General features: G+C 37.8%; 1 protein-coding gene across 3 annotated transcripts in view; it reads left to right on the top strand.

Moving 5' to 3' along the window:
• The window catches only part of LSAMP (limbic system associated membrane protein), a 648,138-nt gene extending 631,450 nt beyond the window's left edge, over positions 1 to 16,688 (top strand). For 2 of the 3 annotated variants that reach the window (XM_024245025.3, XM_054551478.2), the window contains one exon: positions 10,923 to 16,688. In XM_024245025.3, the coding sequence (XP_024100793.1) occupies positions 10,923 to 11,020 (98 nt within the window). In that variant the 3' untranslated portion in view covers positions 11,021 to 16,688. Of the gene's footprint in view, positions 1 to 4,692; positions 4,726 to 10,922 lie in introns of all 3 variants that reach the window. The other variant, XM_054551477.2, reaches the window with a different exon arrangement.
• Positions 16,689 to 18,315: the final 1,627 nt, after the last annotated feature.

Consider the following 18,315-nt stretch of genomic DNA (forward strand, 5'->3'; position numbering starts at 1 on the left):
ATGAATGTGTTGTACCCTCACTTCATCTCCCAGATAGAACTCAAAGAAAGAAAAATGCAAAAATTTTCCACACATGAAGATATGAAGATTTCCTAAGATAATGAGGGAGTTCCCAAACTATAAACTGTAGAGTTTCCAATGGAGCATCTTTCATCTTTGCAACACTCAGTTGAATTTTTTCAGGGATGTGGATGGAGGGAGGGGGAGAGAGAGAGACAGAGAAAGAGAAAAAAATCATGTCACGTAGTGAGAGATGAGAGTAAGAGATCATAGTAAAGTGTAAGAGGAAGAATAAATCTTCAAAAGAAACTTGGGTTTTTATTTGTTAAAGTTGACATTTTTATTAGTCATGAAGGTGTTTTAAAATAAAGCTGAGCCCTCCAGAAAATGTTCTACCTGTCAGGATTTGGGAAATAAGGCAAGGATCTCCTGGCCCCATGTGACTCTTCAAGTAACTGTGAATTCCCAACAATAATCTCACCTTGGGTTCAGGCACCATGGTTCTAAAAAGAAAATAGAATCTCCCCTCTCTAGAATCTTAACTGGGGTAACACTTGAGGTATTAATTGATTCATTCAGTCTCTCATTCACTTATTTATTTATGCATTCAGGTATTTGTTCAGCATATCTACTGGACCCTTCTTCTGTGCTAGAGAAATACCAAGCTGAGGATACAGTAGTGAACAAGGCAGATATATTGTCTATGCCAATAAGAGAGGTTTAATCAATGTTTTTAATGGTGCAGGCTAATGTGGCTGGGTGTAATGAATCTGAAAGTCAAAAATCAACGACAGATTAGCTTAAATAAATGTTTCAAGGCTTTGCCTTTCCTAATATTAAATCATTCCCCCATTGTCTCCTTCTACCACCTCATCAGGAGCTAAGATCTAAGCATATGATGGTAAGGTTCTCAAGAGAAAGCCTAGTACATTCTCTATACTAGAATCTCCTAGTGTTGTGTTTTGCATTGCTTCAGTCGATTTACCTTTCTCTATTATACCTTGTACCTTCACTGCCATACTTATTTGTTGAGTGTATTTGCTGAAGCAAGATTAATATTTAGTTAGAAGTTTTCCTGAAAGGCATAAAAATCACAGGTTCCAGGTTGTGTTCTAAGCATGGTGCCCTGGAAATCTCTGCAAAACTTATATCCCTGGCAATGCAGTCTGATTCACGAACGTGAGATTGCGTTTTCACTAGAAAAGTAAAAATAATTTTTAGATGTTAAATGCAAAAAAAATTCTGTCTATAACAACAAAAGTCCTCTCTTGAAGAGTAATATTTCATGCCTGGCCTGACACTGGAAAAAAAAAAAAGTGTTTCTTTCTCCCACTGTTGCCACCTCGTGGACAAAGGTGATTCATTTGGACAGCACATAGGAGCATGTCTTAGTATTACCACAAGATGGCAACACATAACCACATTTTCAAAAATGTGCTCAGAATGTTCTGCTCCTACAGAAGGTGATGGGTAGGAAATAGAAGTCCAAAATAAGCATTCTATTCTCTTTTCCTAAAGAAAAATGGAATCCCAAGTGTTAAGATCTTTAGGATTTCACAAAGAAGTTGATTTATTACAGGCATAGGGAGGAGTACTTAACATTTAACTGGCAACCTGTTTTGCTTTTTAAAGATATTTCAAGCAAATGTATATTTCATATCTGAATTTTTCTGATATTAGCTTCACAGAGTAGAATATTTGGGAATTTTTTATATGCTTCTTGTAATCAACTTTCTCTAGTTGATTCATAGGGGAGCATCTGTTTCCGAAGAGATCCACTAGAATCCATTAGAACATGTAGATTCTTACCCACACCTATGCCAGTGACAGGTTAATGCAGGCACATTGCTAGACTTTTCCTGATCCAAATGTGCCCTAATCAATCCGCTTTCCTGTCACTTTTTTTCTTTTTTTTTTTTGGACAGAGTCTCACTCTGTCGCAAGGCTGGAGTGCAGTGGTGCAATCTTACTGCAACCTCCACCCCCTAGGTTCAAGCAATTCTCCTGCCTCAGCCTCCCGAGTAGCTGCGATTACAGACACGTACAACCACACCCAGATAATTTTTTGTATTTTTAGTAGAGACAGGGTTTTACCGTGTTGCTCGAACTCCTGACCTCGTGATCCGCCCACCTCGGCCTCCCAAAGTGCTGGGATTACAGGCGTGAGCCACTGAGCCCGGCCACTTTCTTTTTTTTTTTTGAGATGGAGTCTCGCTCTGTTGCCCAGGCTGGAGTGCAAGGGCCTGATCTCAGCTCACTGCAACCTCCACCTCCCGGGTTCAAGTGATTCTCCTGCCTCAGCTTCCCAAGTAGCTGGGATTACAGGCACGTGCCACCACGCTGGGCTAATTTAGTAGAGATGGGGTTTCACCATGCTGGCCAGGCTGGCCTCAAACTCCCAACCTCAGGTAATCCACCTTCCTCAGCCTCCCAAAGTGCTGGGATTACAGGCGTTAGCCGCTCCCGGCCTCCAATCACTTTTTTTGTGCTGGAATCTCCCAGTGTTTGTTCATCATATTGCTGCAGTTTTATATATATATATATATGTAAAATATATATACATAAAATATATATATGTAAAATATATATACATAAAATATATATATGTAAAATATATATACATAAAAAAATATATATATATAAATTCTTTGGACTTGTGATGCCATGACTTACTTGTTAAGATGTATTTTTCTCTCTCCACTAAAATTGCACTAATAATCCTGTCTAGTAGGATTTTTACCACAAAACTGACAACTTTCATTTATTGAGCATTTATGTGTCTGGCACCATTGTAAGTATAGTATGTTGATTCATTGATCTAATTCATAGCACAAATTTATAAGGTACATGTAAGTAAACTCATTTTAGAGATGATGAAACTGACGCAAAGAGAGGTTGAGAGAAAGCTTTCAGCAGAATCACTGGGCTTCCTACCTGTCTGGATTTCTGAACAATTGCTTGAAATCATTCCCATGAGGCCTGTGTACCAGAAACTTAGTGTTCTTTAACTGAAGATGGCCTCACTGAGGATTGAGGCCTCTTTTAGGAAAGAGCATCGCTCTGTAGCCTTAAGGGGTTCTTAAAAATTCTTACCATAATAAGCTAAGAGGCTTGATGCAAGAAAGAAGGAAAGTTGTACTTTGCAAAAGAGTCGTACCTTTCCAGCCAGTACTGAATCATTTAAATATCCCAGTGACACCTCTTGAGTCATACAGGCATTGCTTTCATAAAAACTGCCAAAGGGGTATTGTGGAATAATGGACTAGGTTCTGTCTAGAGAAGTGGGAGCCCTAAATTTCAGTCTCAGCTTTGACTCTCACTTTGCAAATGATCTCTCTGGGCCTCAGTTTCCTCATGTTTTCATGAACATATTCTCCACACTGCCTTTCAATAGTTTGTAATGCAATATGTTGATCCCAAAGAAAAGATGTCAAAGCTGGTATTATGAAAGGAAACAAGTGGCAGTATGTTTAATACACAACTTAAAACATCAGTGGTTAGATGATGAGACATATACAGAAAGTCGTCAACAGCTAGAGACCATTGTTTTATATATTAATAGAACCTGGCTTCACTTCCAGGGTGAGTGCTGGCTTCTGCATGAACTTGCAGTATGTTGCATTTGTTAAATAGAAATAACTGCAAGCGATGGGCTTCAAGGACAAAAAGACAGGTTCTGTATTCCACCAGCAGTTTGGGCTCTTCTATCTGAGCACCCGCTAAGTTGTTCCTGAGCTTCAAAGTGGTATCCTATAGAAGTTTTACATATTTGCTTCCAAAGACCTAAGAGCATTGTAGTTTACTTGATAAAGATACTTAAAAGAAAAACCAAATATTTAACCTACCTGAGCTCTTCTGACCCTGGGACTTATTTATAAATTAAACAAATATTTATTGAATATCCACTACCTGCCAAGCTCTAATCTAAGCACTAGGGATACAGTATTTGAGAAGGCACACACTGTTGCTGCCCTCGTGGAGCATATAGTCTAATGAAGAAGACAAAACTATAAATAGGCAAAAAGTATATGCATACCATGATGTCAGGTTACAGGTAAGTGCTATTTAGATCAGTAAAGCAGGGTAAAGGAATAGAGAAAATAACAGAAGATGCTATTTTTAACAAGATGATGAGAGGAGTCCTTTTCGAGTTGGTGTCATTTCAGCAGAAATCTGAATGAAGTGAGTAAGTGATCAACACAAAGATCTAAGGGAAGAATATTCCAAGCAAATGAAAAACAAGTGTGAAGGTTTTAAGTTGGAATAGACTTGATCTGTTGGAAGAAGAGCAGGACGGCCAGTTGGCTTGGGTGGAATAAACCAGGGCAAAATGGTAGGACAAAGTTATGGATCAGACACATTCTATTATTCCACTAAATTGCAGTCGAGTACCTTTACATTCCGTACTCAGAGTTCTTGAACTTGTCTACGTACATACAATGTAGCATCAGGTATTTGAAGCTGCAAATCATTTTTGCCACCTCCAACTGCACAACATTTGTTCCAACCACACAAACTCTTTCCATTTGCCTTTCTTTCCATCTCTACCAATATTCTTTCCTATTAAAATGTTCTTTCCTCCTTTTCTCTTATTCTCCTTTCAGTGGAGAGTATCAGACTACCTTTGTGTTTCTTCTTAATTGATAAAGATTTTTTATTTGTTTTTGTTTTGCTTAATGTTTCTTATTTTAGAAATTGGTACCACCGTGCACTTCAAGCAAAAAGGTATGATTCTTATTTTTGGTTACCTTCCATATGTCAAAATTAAGATTTCACAGCAATATATTGTTGTCTTATATACTTGAGTTTCTGTGGAATAATTTGTGATAACAATTTCCATAACACATCTGGCACTATTTTTTCCAAATTGTGAACTTTTTCATTTACAAGAAGTTCCTGATCAAACCCATGACCATTATATTGCTCTTGACAGTAATTTATTTTTAAATCCCTGGAACAGGGCAAGTTATGCTTTGCCCTACTGCTTGTTCCTACTTTCCCTTTCTTAAGTATTCATGGTTCATTCTGACAGAGCTGCAATTTTGGAAATGCTCACTGCCCAGTGACAGGGCTCTCAGAAGAGATGCAGGGCCTATTTTACATTCACTTGTTGGCTTCATAAAACAGACCCTAAAATGCAAGTAGTTACCAACTCTGAGGTGCTGTCTTTACAAGTCCAATAAATGCTAGTCCCTAACAGTGCCTATCCCCAGACCAAAACCACAGAAGCACCTATGTGGCCAGACCCCACCCTCTTTACTTCCTGATGGTCATCTACATGATTATAATTGTCTCATATGAAGGCATCTTCCTCTCTGAGTCTCAGAGGGGTGTGACAACCAAGATCACTCTCAATTGTGGAAATCTATTCTTGTGGAACTTATGTCCCACCAGTGATCAAGAGCCACAGAGATTATGGACACGTTATTGCTTACTCCCAAGAAAGGGCCAGCACCGTGTTTATGGCCAGTGCTAGAAGGTCCTCACTGAAGGCAACAGGGAAGAGGCCGCCATGAATATATACTTGGAAACAGGATCATTTGAGGCCTTCAAGAAGGCATAAAATATTGTCCCTTTCAGCCCTTCTTTTCTCCCCAATGCTATGATTACCAATTACGTTTTAATCTTAAGTGGCTAGTATTATATGTGATGCATTATGGCTTTGATATGTGGTTGAGAAAATAAAGCATAGCATTTTTTTTTTTTATTTCAAAGACAATATAAACTGCCAGTGTCACCAGAAGTTCTATGTATTGGACTAAAATTTCTAAAAAATGTATGCCAAAATACTTGCTGCTGTGTTGATGAAAAAGATGCAATGATTCTGACTTTAATGTGAAAGTATTACCAAAATCTCACTTTATAGAGAGTAGAGAAAATGCATAAAGAGCTAAAGAAAATGTAGGAAAAGCTCACATTCAATTGATTTTAAGACCCATTACTCAAAGAAAACATCAATACAGTAGTTCCCCCTTATCCGCAGGGGATATGACCCCAGGACCCCAGTGGATGCCTGAAACTGCAGATAGTACAGAACCCTACCTATATACACTATGTTTTTTCGAATACATACGTATGATGAAGTTTAATTTATAAATTAGGCCCAGTAAGAGATTAACTACAATAATAATAAAACAATTCTAACAAAATACTGTAATAAAAGTTATGTGAATGTTATTTCTCTCTTTCTCTCTCTCTCTGAACATCTTATTGTATTGTATGTGCCTCAGGTAAGTGAAACGGCAGAAAACAAAGCCACTGATAAGGGGGGACTACCGTATTTCCCCTCCTCTAATTTGCTCCAGCCTGAGCTTTAATCCCCAGTTCATTCACCCCGAGGAAGCTGTACTGGCAGAAAATGGACAGCAGGTGGCGCCAAAGTCAATTTTATCAGGCTTCATTTTAAATATGTCTTCCCAGGATACGAACATGTCTTAGTCGGCTGGGCTAGATGATACGGGAAGCAGATTCTTAGGAGATTGTGTAGATTACTGTTCTCCTTTGTTAAACAAGTGTTTTACAAATTGTTTAGAATTTTGTTCTATTTTCAGTCACTCAATCAGCCCTTAATAATTCTAAGAGAATTCAAACTCTAACTCCTCTGGCTTTTTTTCTCGTATGGCTGAACTACGAACTGGAATAAAATTATGATTTATCTTGATTTCTTAGTGGCTGAAAGGAATACCCAAGCATCACTGAAAGCATAATTGACAACCCCTTTGAATGAATTTAGTCCTAAATCCAAGAAATGGGCTCTTAGGAGGAGCAACAGAAAACCACTGACCAGATTTGAATTACAAAGTGTCGCTAATAATACGCTAAAACAGGTGTTGAAAAATCACCTGGTCCTTTACTTGAGATTTTACTGAAAGACAAATCAATTGGCTCCAGATCCTGAATCAAATTTATAGTCTAGAGACTTGCCAAAAAAATTCTCATATCCCTCAGTTTCAGAATGTTTTATCAATCTTGCCCTTAATCACAAATTCTCTTTCATTGTTATGGGAAAATGCAGTCCAGCATTCACCTGGACACAGAATCTAACTTATTCCACCTTGGGGTTGAGAACCTTGACCTGGCATGTTGACTTATGATTTGCAGTCCTGCTGCAGCTGAATTTTGTTCCTTGAGTCAACATTAAAAGCCTTGACCCATTTCACAAATCAATGCCTTTGATTCAGGTTGGTATTTCATCTCTTTCTGTAATCCAAACTTCTGCATTTGGATTAGTAATAATACAATTTACTGAATGTTTACCAGATACCACATACATCAGTGGGTGTGCACATATATAACACATATATAAAATGTGGTTGGATACTAAAATATGATTTTTGTCTCTTATATGAAAAAGACATAGCAAAATTTGAATTGTGGTTCTATTTGCCCATCTATTCTTAAGGCTAATTTATGTTTGCAGACTCTTGCTTTCATTTTATCTGTCAGTATATGAAAGCACTTGCTGAGCTTGGCCATCTGGTGTGGGAAATAAGATTTATCATTTGCATTTCCACAAATAAGCAGAAATTTCATAACTCTGAAGTAAAACATAATTAATGATTTTGCTGATTATTCTTCCCTGAAATAGCCATTAACTGAAGTAGTCTCCTATGCAGTCACATATATCTATAATTGCATACACACTTGTGATGATTTCCCAACTACCACCCATTTACCCTTGTATTTTTAAGCCTATTTATTTACTCTCAAACCCAATTATGAAAAGAGTAAGTCATGTAAGTACACTAAATAGCTATATGAGAGCACTTAATAAATAATAATTGATAGAGATGAAGATATCTTTAACTGATGCACAAAATAAGTTTCAAATATACTTATACATCACTTAATGACTGGGATACATTCTGAGAAATGCATTATTATGTGACTTCATTCTTGTGAACATCATAGAATATACTTACACCAACCTTGATAATATAGCTTACTACACATCTAGTGTATATGGTATAGCCTATTCCCAGGCTAAAAACCTGTCAGCATGTTACTATAGAGAATACTATGGGCAATGGTAAGTATTTGTGTATATGAACTTATCTAGACAGCAAAGGTATGGTAAAAATACAGTGCTATAACTTTATAGGACCTCCTTTGTATACATGGTTCATCTTTGACTGAAATGTAATGTAGCATATGACTGTATATAATATTATTATGATGGTTAAAATTAAAGATTATTAACAGTTATAATGAGATTCCTCATTATAACATAGAATAGCATGTGAAAATAACAGCTAATCGTGAATTATTTGTAAAAGATCAATAATATGCGTGTGTATCATGTGCCTATATGAGTAAGTATATAACATATACTTTGTATGTATGTGTATGTATACATGTATTATCAAGAATGTTATATGCGAACATGTTTATCTAGGTTCATATATTCTGCAATATATTTTTCAATAATGGAATTTTGGCTTTCTCAAATACTTACCACTGTCAAATAAAATGATAAGACTAGTCTTAACCTTCCCAAGATATCACTCAGCTCCAGGATGTCTACAAGATAATCTAGCCTGTCCTTGCACTAAAAATGAGATTAAGGAAATCAGCAGAATTGGACCCTTTCTGAAAACCTTTTGTTTTACACTATCTCTGGTGCAAACACAAGTATTGTTTGCCTAACCCTCTATGGCTTTAATTTTTGTGTAGTTTTTCTCTGTTTTGAAAACCTCATCAATACACAAATACAACAAAACATGCCAAGGAGCTCTTGCCATCTAGTGTACATAGAAAGACTAAAAGGTTAGGAAAGTAACATTCTTACCAGCCCAGAAGCCCTGGGGGAAGTTGCCACTAAGAGAGCTTGAAGGTCCCAAAAGTCCAAAAAGGGTGGGAGTAGGAGACATAGAAGTGGATTAGGAAAGGCCTTGAGCTGACTTAAGACACTTGAATTTAAGCACCTGGTCAACAATTACTAATTGGGTGCTTTCGTGCAAGATACAGAATCTCATTGTACCTTAATTCCTCATGAAATGCATGAACCTGAAGGTGGCTATGGTGTCTTTTGTTAATATGATCCTACAACAATTCAGAAAATTAGATAATTAATTTATTGAATCTTTATTCTGTGTTTCCATAGATTTCCACATAATACAGCTCATTTTATACTGTATGCTGATCAAAGTTTGTATATGTTCATATTTTTATATTAGGTGATGTTTTTAATATTCTCAAGAAGGTATTCTAGCCAAAACTCTCCTATCAAAAATCTTCTTTGCAATGATAGTAGTTGTCTCCTTGTTTTTGTTTGTGCTGACCATTTTAATCAAACCCAAGTTTAATTTGCTGAATGTTGACAGGAGACTTACAGGCACCCCTTTACTGTGTAGTACTGACAGGCAAAGACTCTGGAGCCAGATACCTGGGTAAAAACCCCAGCTCCTCTGCTTACAAGTTGTGTAAACTTGTACAGTGCATCTAATCTCCCTGTGCCTCGATCATTTCACTGTAAAACAGGTTTCATCATAGTATCTACCTTATAGCATGGTTGTGTGCTTATATTTATGAGGCAGCTGTGACAAAATCGTGTAGTAAGTGCTGTATAATTGTGGTTTTGTTTTTATTGTCGTTGTTGCTTTTATTATTTACATAAAGCATAGATTAGGAGACCACAGAATTTGGCATTTTTCCCTGTTATCCTATCTCCAATTGGGTATGTTTGTAAACAGTTTTGGAAAAATTCACATACCAGGGGATGCTTCCATCATACCTGCAAATCATCATAGTCTTACACACACGCACATACACACTCACACATAATCCATCTTCATATGCACTCTCAAAATTTTTAAGTGACTGACAATTACAGTCACACCAGTTTCTCTTTTGAACATCATTGTTTAAGTATGTAGTCTTAAATCCAAAAGTCCCTGTAGTGAAAAATACTATTTTTTCACTTTAATGGAATATGAGCAGAACTATACAAAAGCAGAAAATGGAACAAGCAAGGCAGAGATGATAAGCTCTTCTGCCAGACCACTGATTTCCTCCTCCCCAATCCTCTCTTTTATGAACACATAAGCCCCTTCTCCAGCTTCCTATCCATCCTATTTCCCCTCTCAGACCCACACCCACATCCCCCAAATTGTGTCTATATTGGGAAAAGTAAGGTGGCAACAGGAAACACGGATTGCCATTCCAGGTTAATCTGGGTGAGTTCAAATCTCAGTTCTGCTCATGGTTTGGACCTGCCTCTCAACCTCTCTAGGTGTGTTTGTTTATTTTTGTTGTTATCGTCTTTGTTTTTGTTTTTGATTTTTAAAGTGACAAATGAAGAGTTTGGAGGAGTTGATCCTTTGCTGCCTCTTAAGATTTTAAGATGTATTGACTTATTTTCTCCCTTGCCAAGGTACCATCTAGCCATAAGCATTACTTTAAAACAGTTCCCCTCCCCATTAGCAAATAAGTAATTACTGCCTCTCCCTCAGGACAGAGGGAGGCGTGGATTGGTTCCATGCTTTACTGGTGGAGATGCCGTGATGAATTGGCCAGAAGACCCTTGTCTGACTGCTGAAGGACCCTCACCAATGCTTGGAACCTTAATGAGTGCTGGCCCCAGAGGGCCACTTCAGGCAGGGCCAACAGGAGGAGGCTGGGTGAACAGGAGCCTGCTGTACCATCAGACGCATTAGTAATAGCCAGTGTAAGGACTTATCTGGCAAGAGCATTTTGTATTTAGAAGTGTTTCAGGCAATGATGCCCCTTAGGATACTTGTAGCCCAAGGAGGAGAAGGATTTAGAAAGGTTTTGAGCCCTTCTTGGGCTGCACGTAAGTGCAGTAACTTTGAGATGCTAGTACCCGGCCAGATCTTATCTCTGATACCATCAGCAGTCAGCTATAACATACAGTGGGCCCATGTAACTCATTCTCTTTTTCTCTCTCCTCTTTTGCTCTACAGGACCTGGGTCGGTGAGAGGAATAAATGGATCCATCAGTCTGGCCGTACCACTGTGGCTGCTGGCAGCATCTCTGCTCTGCCTTCTCAGCAAATGTTAATAGAATAAAAATTTAAAAATAATTTAAAAAACACACAAAAATGCGTCACACAGAATACAGAGAGAGAGAGAGAGAGACAGAGAGAGAGAGAGAGAGAGATGGGGGAGACCGTTTATTTCACAACTTTGTGTGTTTATACATGAAGGGGGAAATAAGAAAATGAAGAAGAAAATACAACATTTAAAACAATTTTACAGTCCATCATTAAAAATTTATGTATCATTCAGGATGGAGAAGGTTCTGCTGGGATATGTTTATATCTACTAAGCAAATGTATGCTGTGTAAAGACTACATCACACTAAGGACATCCAGATGCTATAAAAATAAGAGAAGAACCAGATGGATATTAAGCCCCCAACACACACTTTATCCTTCCTTCCTTCATCTTTTTTCATCTGTGGGGAAAAAAATAAGGTCTTGCCTTTGGTGTTTATATTTCCATAACCTTTTAATTCTATTTTTCATTTGAGCTGACTTGTAGCCACTTCAGACTATCAATGGAATGTTACGTTGAGCCTTTCTCTGGCTTTCCTTCCTCCACTATCTCTCCAACTTTAGAGATCATCCCCTCTCCCTCCAGTGCGTTCTATCTCCCCCACACCCAACCTAGATACTCCCTTTTTACCCACCTTTCCTCCCTCACCTCTCCTCACCCCCACCCCCTCCCCAGAGCACTAGTCATGCCGCAAATGCTAGGAAGTGCCATTTTAATTTTCTCCGCTGTGCGTGTGTGCTCAAGTCTTTCGCTCTCATGTGGGTGTACATGTGTGTGAGCGTGTGTGTGTCTCTCTCTAAAGCATGCCAAGGGAATGGTCCATGTGTACATAGACTCATTGTGCTGTAGATACTGTCCTGCATTGTAATTGTGAGATGCGGCTGTAACAAGTTGCTGGGGGAGATGGCGGGGAAAGAGGCAAGGAGCAGAGTCCTCCCCCCGTCCATGGCTGTCACATGGCATCAGTGTGTATTCAAACCAAGCTGTGCCCCTTCCAAGGGCAGGACCCCATATTCCTCCTAGTCCCATCATCAGAACCGAGTGGGGAGTCACTCAGAATATCACTGTAAATGAAAGTGCCTACTATCGATGGGGTAAGCAAACAGTATAAGGAATTATGACGTGGATGAGGTGACCTAGGAGAGAAAATTTCAGATTTTACTCTCATTTCATGAGTCAGAGGGATTCATATATTTCTGGCATTTAACAGGGTGGGCCCTGCTCCACTGTGAAAATGAGCAGCATGTGTTGAGTAAATCCCCAGAAACAGGAAGGTCTCCAAGTTTCAACTCCCAGTGGAAGAATGATGAACCACTTGGAGATCCTAAGCAGCCCTGTTTTACCTCCTCCCTAATCTTCAAATAACATTTGTCCCATGAATTCCCCTGAGCAGAGATTGTTTCCTATTTCAGATAAAATACAGTGAAAGTGAGCAAGGCAGAAAAAGTCAACAGATGCCCAGGCTCCTACCATATTCTGGAGATACTGTCAGAGCTCTAATACAGAGCACTGGCCATAATGAAAAGCAGTTCACTCCTTGTGCTCCTCTGCAGATGTTTTTCCCAGTGTTCTAGGTTAATGTTTTATTTGGTTGCCTGCATAATCCCTGTTCTGTTTCACTGATGGTGTTTGCAGCACCACTGTTCATGGTGGTCCACTGTTATCCTATGCCAGGGTGCTAAGAATTGCATGATATTCATCTTCCCTGCTCTATTTAAATTTACATCTATAAGAGTCATCTTGACATTAACACTGAAATGTGATCTAGGTCCTTAACCAAAATTGCTGGGCAACTTGTAATAAATTTAGACAGAAAATTTATGAGTACCACAAAGGTTGGTGTTACCACATCGCCAGAAGGATTTCTTAGGAAATGTCTTGCAGAGAGAGCTGGCTCTCTGCATGTAGATATCTTTGTCAGAAAACCACCCCTTGCTCTCACTTACACAGTAGTAAGCATTGAAAGTGGTTCAGTTCATGAGAGGACAGAGAATTATTTTGAGATTATATTTGAATGTAATCTTGCAGAGCCAAATATGGTACATCATTAAGTTGGAACCTTGTAAATAGCTGTTCCATGATATAAAATAAGAAACTTTGTAACTGGAAAAAAAGAAAGGAAAGAAGGAGGGAAGGAAGGAAGGAAGGAAGGAGAAAGGAAAGGAAAGGAAGGAAGGAGGGAGAAAGATCTAAGTAGCATTGTTTATTTCTTCTAAGGGATTATATTGTTTGTTTTAGAAGCTTATCACAGCCTTCTTTCATGATTTTGCAGTTTAGACTTGAAACAAGGGAAAATTCAGCTTGGGGATGGTTAAGAGTGTTTATAGCAGATTCTGACATAGGGGAGAAAACAAATTCTCATCCAAGAAGGTAGCTAGTAAAATATAGGGAAGGTGAGCCATATTCCTATGCAGCATCAGTTTATTGACAATCAGGTATTTCTCTTAACAGTTTGGTCTTCTTAGTTCAAGAATAAAGGGTATCATCTTTAATAATAAGCATTCCCCCAAAATTGAAGAGGCAGTCACACACTTAAGTGTGTGGCTTTAGAAAAGTGCATGCTAATTTAAAGATATACAGGAAGAGAAAAGTAGAAGGAGTTAAGTTGGATGTTGTTAGAAGTTGGATGTTAGTATTAGCTTCAGGAACAGATCCCCATGGCATGTCACAGGCCTTAATTATATACCTGGCTTTCTTATTGTCTCCACTTTATCATGAGGACAAGGTCTTAGTTTCATGGGAGGAACTTCTCCATTGAAATAAATGTCTGCCATGTCAGCACCATTTGTTCCCTTGGTTTTAATATAATGGACCATATATTAAACATAATTAAACATATGTTTAAATGTGGTGTTTGCCTATGTCTCTAGCAGGATCTGGGAATTTTAAAAATTTGCTTCTGGCTCCTGTTTCAGAGAAAACATTGTCCCCAGAAATCTCATAGGATTGAAAGTGTTCCCTAAGCAGTGTGAACAATGGAGGAAAATATAGTTTAGAGAAAGCTCAGGGAAAGGTAGGGCCAGAGGACTGACACCAAGAAATCATTGAATCTCAACATAAGACTTCTTGGAATTTAGTTAATCATATTGGAATAAATTCCTTCAAGAATCTTGTCCCTTGGTAATCAAAGTTTGAAACCCTGCACTGAAAAGCACCAACTGGTTGGAAATAATATACTGAGAGGAGTGAAATTCATCAATTAATCTGAGTGGCTAATATATTTAATATCCTTTGTATACAAAGTAAAACTCCACCATTCGTAAAACGAAATCCTTAGACCCAACTTTCAGTTAACAAAAACAGAAATGACTTTGACCCAGGGTGCTTCCTGAAGAATGAGAACTATCCAGGGCTTTACAACTGCAGAATTGTAATTATGCTCTGTGCAATTGTTGAGCAAAGGTTTTGTCTTGTTGGATAAAAAGTCTTGCTTGTTTTGAGACATGAAATCCCCATGTCTTAAAAGAACTAAGGCTTATAGAAAAGCAGATGGGTTTTCTTTCAGGAAGGACTGCCCCATTGACCTTTGCCTTCTCTTCCAAGTCAGACAGACTTCTCGCTTGCCATGGGCATTTTTTTACTACATAGTCAGACTACTGGGGCTACTCATAGAGACCTTGTAAAAGTACTCGTGATTTTCACGTTCTTGGAGGACCAAACAAAAATCTGTTTCTCCTCCAAAAATGGACTTACCTCCTTTGCACACAAAAGCTAAACTCCTCAGCATGAAATTGTTTGAGTTATTACTTTACCAAGTTGTGAGCTTCTTGAATCCTCCAGAGTCGCAGATTCCATCCCTGAGTTGGTTGTGGTTTCACTGTTTCTATTGGCTATTCTCCCTGAATTTTTCATTTTGTTCTTTGCAGGGCTCGAATTATTTGTGGAAAACAATAATATATATGTGTGTGTATTTTTTATCTTTATAGATGCTATATTTACAATAATGTATGTATTATAAGACAAATTAAGAATAATGTTTTGAACTTAAAAGGAAGAAAAGTACTGAATTTGGTTGTTTAGAAAAAAAATCTATGCTCATGTAGAAAGACATAGAGCCCCACTTTTTCCATTTTGTAATTATTTACCAAAAACAAATTTGCTTATAGACTATGTTTAATGGGATTAACCATGTCCTCATTTTTCTTTTTATCCTCATAAACTTTTAGCCTGCATTTAGTCTTGGTTACCGATATCATTTTTTAAGAGAAATGTAAGTACAATGCTATATCTGACCTACATAAACTATTAATATTTTGAAGACAAATGTGAAACATACCACAAATATGGTGAGATAAGACCCTGAATTAAGAAACAAAAATGCAGTTTAAGAAGCCTCCTCCTTGCTTAAATGTTTAGAATATTTCTTCTCCAAAGACTGCATTTGCCTCAGTGATGTAAATTTTCCGTCATGGTTGGCATAATATCTGTAAACATCTCACTAAATGCAAAATGGAGTTTACATTTATGTGCATACTAGCAGAAAAGAAGTAAACTATTCTCATTTGCATGTAGCTATGCTGTTCAAATGTCGCCAACCAAAATTTAGGAAAGAATTTGTTTTCACCCAGAATGTACATCTCACTTTTCTCTTGGCAAGGAAGCTGGTGTTAACATTGGGTTTAGGTTTAACATTTACACCAGCGAAAATGTTTATGAATATTATGGAAAACTTATTTTAAACCTTGATTTCTTTTGAGCGCATTTACATGCTGCGTGCTGATTAATAAATTAGGCACCAATCATGTGTAAATCAATGTAAATCACTAGTTTATGTACATAATATAAACTATGTAAACTTCATTTTTCATGCAGTGCCCAACTACTGCTAAACCTATGATTCTTAAGGAAAAAAAAAAATCAAATAAAAATAAATAAAAACCAAAACGTTTCACAGTTCAGAATGGGAAGAATTACGACTAAAGCTCCAAATACAAGGTTGCCTTAGCCAAAGGAAGCAGACCCACAGGAACAGTTCAAGGTTTATATCCTGCTCAAGTCACCTCTTTGGTCTTTCAGGATCTAAGTGGAGATTGTCCCAACTGTTGCTGTAGTTGTCTCACCTGACCCCAAAGCAAGGGAAAGAGAGAGGGAAAGGTTTTAAGGGCTACATGTCTGCTGTATCCACTCCCAGCTATCTTCTTTTTACTCATTTCTCACCATCTAAGATGTCTTATTTAAATAGCTCCAAGGAAGTGACCTAAACCTTGATGAGCAAAATATTACTCAGTTTTTATTTTCCATTCAACAAAAGCAGTGGGAAAGCTTGCCATCTGGATTCTAAGAAATTGTGCAATATAAAAAATGTTATATCCTTGAGAAATGTCTTGCTGAGTCACCCTAGAAATAACTACCTTTTCTTTATCTGGTAGCCTAATGTTTCCATACATTTATCCTGAATATTGCAAGTGAGGGACTGAATCATTTTTAATTGGGAGTTATCTTTCTCAGGCATGTTCTCTTGGAGTCTTTTTGAAGTGCCTGACGCATGTAACAGGATGACATATATATCATTCCTACAATATGAACAACTGTTACATAAAAAATTATCAAGGAGATGATTTCAGGAAACAAGTGAGCTTTCTGCAAAGACTTATAAAAATTTTAGATCAAATTAACTTCAGGCTTTAAATGCACTAATCTACCTAAGGAAAAAAAAAAAAAAAAAAAAACAACAGGAAGGAGTTTTAAGGGCTCATGTGCCTGTTGTATCAACTTCCAAGTGTCTTCTTGGTACTGCTTCCTCATCATCTAAGACAAACTGACAACTTTAAAGTGAGGTAGAAGGTGTATTGAATTGGGAGTCAGGAGAATTGGGTTCTAACCCCAAGTTCGGCCACAAATAAAGCTGTGAGACATTGGCAAGTCATTTAACCTTTCTGAGTCTTGGTTTTCTCATCCTGAAAGTGAGGGAATCGGTTGACATCTCTAAAATCTCTTTCAACTCTAACCTTTATTCTAAATAAAAATTTAATATTCACTTAGCGCTGTGCCCAGCACTGTTTGTAAACAGCAGCTGTTTGTTATCTCTAGTTTGGTCTCTGTATTCTCATTACTTCTCAGAACTATCATTCTACCGTCTTCATTTCTAAACCCAAAACTGCTAGAATACAGGGACTCTGGACTCGGTCTGTAAATTTCTTCTGATCAAAACTTTATAGCAGTGTAGAGAAGGGACACATTCAAATTACACTAAGGACATTGACATAGCTGGGGTTGTTTCCTTGTTTATAATATAAAACCTAAATGTGGAACTATATTCTAATAATCTTTCATAGGAAGGAAAATAGCCAGACTGGGTATTATGCATGTAACAAATGAGGACATTGTGCATAAGAAAGGAAACATTAGTTTTCTCTCATCCTGGGCCAAGTATCTCATTACAGTAAATGTGTGTCCTTGGAAACTTTTTGCTTGTGCTGATGGCGGTAAGCATGGGGTCCCAGGCAGGTTCAAAGGCTGATCTGTAAGAAATGGGCAAGACAATACATTTTGTTTTGGAAGGAATTTCTCATGGGATAAGTTTCCTAAAGCTTGAATTATAGGCTATGAAATAAAGCAAATAGATGGAGAGAAAACAAGTATTGTTTTCAAAAAGTACAAGTCAATTCTATTTAAAGAAGACAAGCTGAAAATAAAACAAAAATAAACACAATTTAAGAGGTTACAGAGTTGAAGACAGTATGAATTGTTGTGAAGGCCAAAATCAAATGTGAAAATTAGATTCTCCGAGAAGAGGGTAAGCAGAAAGGATGATTTCTCAAGCAATTAATAAGGAATTATTTTCTTGTGCCATGTTCTGGATGCATTGAGCACAGATCCTCTTGTCCTAAGATGTCCTAGAAGCTCAGGTTAGCATCTATCCAAAGTTGTCCTTTGATTTTATTGTCTGAAAGAACAGAAGGCATCGGAGGTTCCAGTCACTGAAGAGTAGGGTTTGTTCATCACTTCCCAGCAATCACATCACTTTGTGTAGGTAAGGATATATGATGTGCTTAGATTACTTATGAAGCTCTCTCTAAGTGGGAGAATGACCTGTCCATGGGACAACTCCCCGTTTTCATGGTCATTTCAGAAGTACCTCTTTTTGGGCAGTGCTCCTGGATCTACATCTACAGCCACATTCTTCTCTGCACAAGCCCTCTCTATGTAAAGCCAGGCACAAGTACAAATATGCTTCTTGCAAGTGAAGAAAACCCATGGAAGTCCTAGCTTCATGGCACGCTGCAGCAATCCCAAGCTACCAGGAGCCTCTTTTGAACCCACTTCCCTAAGTCTTTGCTCTTCACCAGAGAATGGAAA

Source organism: Pongo abelii, chromosome 2 (genome assembly GCF_028885655.2).
Source record: "Pongo abelii isolate AG06213 chromosome 2, NHGRI_mPonAbe1-v2.0_pri, whole genome shotgun sequence".
In the NCBI taxonomy this organism is placed as follows: Eukaryota; Metazoa; Chordata; class Mammalia; order Primates; family Hominidae; genus Pongo; species Pongo abelii.